This window comes from Penaeus monodon, chromosome 23 (assembly GCF_015228065.2).
Source record: "Penaeus monodon isolate SGIC_2016 chromosome 23, NSTDA_Pmon_1, whole genome shotgun sequence".
Classification (NCBI taxonomy): Eukaryota; Metazoa; Arthropoda; class Malacostraca; order Decapoda; family Penaeidae; genus Penaeus; species Penaeus monodon.
Genome location: NC_051408.1, coordinates 4,159,992 through 4,162,153, shown reverse-complemented (window position 1 = coordinate 4,162,153; position 2,162 = coordinate 4,159,992). Strand labels below are relative to the sequence as shown.

The 2,162-nt window shown below is 33.6% G+C and overlaps 1 protein-coding gene across 1 annotated transcript in view; it reads left to right on the top strand.

The window, feature by feature from the left end:
• LOC119587730 (spindle assembly abnormal protein 6 homolog) overlaps window positions 1–2,162 on the top strand; it is a gene marked incomplete in the record, with an annotated part of 11,293 nt that overhangs the window by 8,275 nt on the left and 856 nt on the right. Inside the window, 3 exon segments of the mRNA XM_037936416.1 lie at window positions 1–219; window positions 531–640; window positions 1,501–1,641. Of these exon segments, the coding sequence (XP_037792344.1) occupies window positions 1–219; window positions 531–640; window positions 1,501–1,641 (470 nt within the window).

Here is a 2,162-nt window from a genome sequence, read left to right as displayed (position 1 = left end):
AAGCAGCTCAACGAAACCGAAATAGCTGGAGCTGTCATCAAGCGGGCCCCCCTTACTGAAGCCTACCTTACGTCCCAGAGCCATGGGGTGCAAGGTCCTCGTTTCCCCCCCTCAGGTTTGCCCACGGAACTTGCACACTCCACGCCTCTCTCAAACACGCTGCACTCCTTGCCCACCATTGGTAGCAGCGGCAGGTCTGGAGGAGGTCACTCTACGGTGGTTAGTTCTGGTTTTGTTATGTTGTTATTGTTATTATGTTATTAAAAGGGAGTATACAATAAAACTATTCTCCCAATTGCTTACAACAATGAGAATAAAGAGCAGTAGTTCGAGAGTAAAACTAGTACTTTGTAAAGGAACTGATTTCCTTCACAGCACACTTACTCTAAGCTCTCTCCCTTCCCCCAAAACAAAAAAAAATGTTTTTAAAAATATAAAGTCAAGTAAAGCTAAGGAATTAAATATGATGGTGTATTAGATATCCTTGATATTTGTCAGTAGAAAAAATCTACCTTTAATCTGTATTACAGAATTCACTTCGCACTTTCGGCCACATTCCACCTATACCAGAAGAGATCAGTCCTCGTACTTCTCATGTGTCGCCCACGGAAAAGGATATTTCACCTGTTGATAAAGAAAAGTGAGTGTCTCTTACTGTTATATTAGTGGAAGTGTGGGTGATGTTAAATTAATTACATTATTTTTTTATATGTTTAAAATTTAGATGTTAGACTTGATTAGAGACTTTGATTATGTTTTAGTCCAATGTGTAAGTTTTTGTTTTCCTTAATATATAGATGGCTGGGTACAGAATGATTTAGATCTTACAGAAGTATTTGGTGCTGATGTCTGCTACTTTTGCTCTCTGAATTTTCTATAAATGACGAAGATCCTGTTATGCTGCATGTCCTATTTTTACATATTGTAAATATTCTCATTAAAAGAACAGAGGTTTGAAAGGGAAGGACTTCTTCTTAATGGTACAATGGTTGATGGAATTAAGCAAGCTTTAGATTCACAATGCTTTACATTCTTCTAGGTAATCTCATTTGTTCTTAGTAAGATGAATGGAATTTGTAATCATTAATTTCTATATTACAAGATTTAGATGTGAAATATTATAAACCAAGATATTCTGTATACTTTGGTATATTCTTAGCTGGTTTTTCTCAAATAGTTAAGTTGTATGTCCTTCAGAATCATTAACATATACAGTATATAGCATTATATATGTTTCATTGTGTAAGTCCTTTGATCTTAAATATTTTTGAAGAACTTCCTCAGATAAATTCTCAGCTGATTTACCCTTTTTGGCACAATATATAGAATCTTGGTAATCAGTTACATGTTATGTAGTTTTCATTATGTCAAGGATTAGATATGAAATAATATAATATTTTTAGATATCTCTGGTAAATTACTCACTAAGTTTGCCTCTTTTACCTGTGGTTTATGAAGTTCTTAACCTCTAATATTCATGAGTTATATATATGTTTTCAGTGTGCAAGGTTTGGATCCAAAATACTATGAACCAACTGGTGTATCTGCGGTACAAGTTCATGGTTTACTAAGAGCAAATTACCAAAGAACATCGCACAGAGACACTGGTAGCCAGCCAAGAGACTTTGCAGCTGACGGCAAGTAAGTTATGGCTTTCTTTTCTTATTATTTGCTCTTTTTAGTTTTTATATTAACTCAATAGATAATTAGTATTAAATACTGTAATAGATATCTAATGTTGATTATTGATTTGCTGTGATATTTTTGATTTCTTCACATTGGAAGTGCATTTAAAGATTTTTTTTTTTAATATCTTGTAAAGAATATAAATACATATTGGTTTCTTGTTTTTTTGTGGTTGAATAGTAATTAGTTCTTAAAACATTTTTCTTGTTCTTGTTCTAGACATTAATGAAATTGAAATAACATTTTGTACAATATCAAGTAGAATCTTGATGTAATTGATTTCCTATCATGCCTGATATACATAGAGGGTTAAGGGATCATTATCATAAATCTAGAACTATGATTTTCACATTTATACCTTGGAGGAACCCCTGAAACATTTTTTTTTTGTATCTCAGGGACTCTAGAGAATGTATGTGTGCATAGGTGTTATTGGGGATGAGGGCATGGACATGTATGTGGGGGTAAGCATAGGC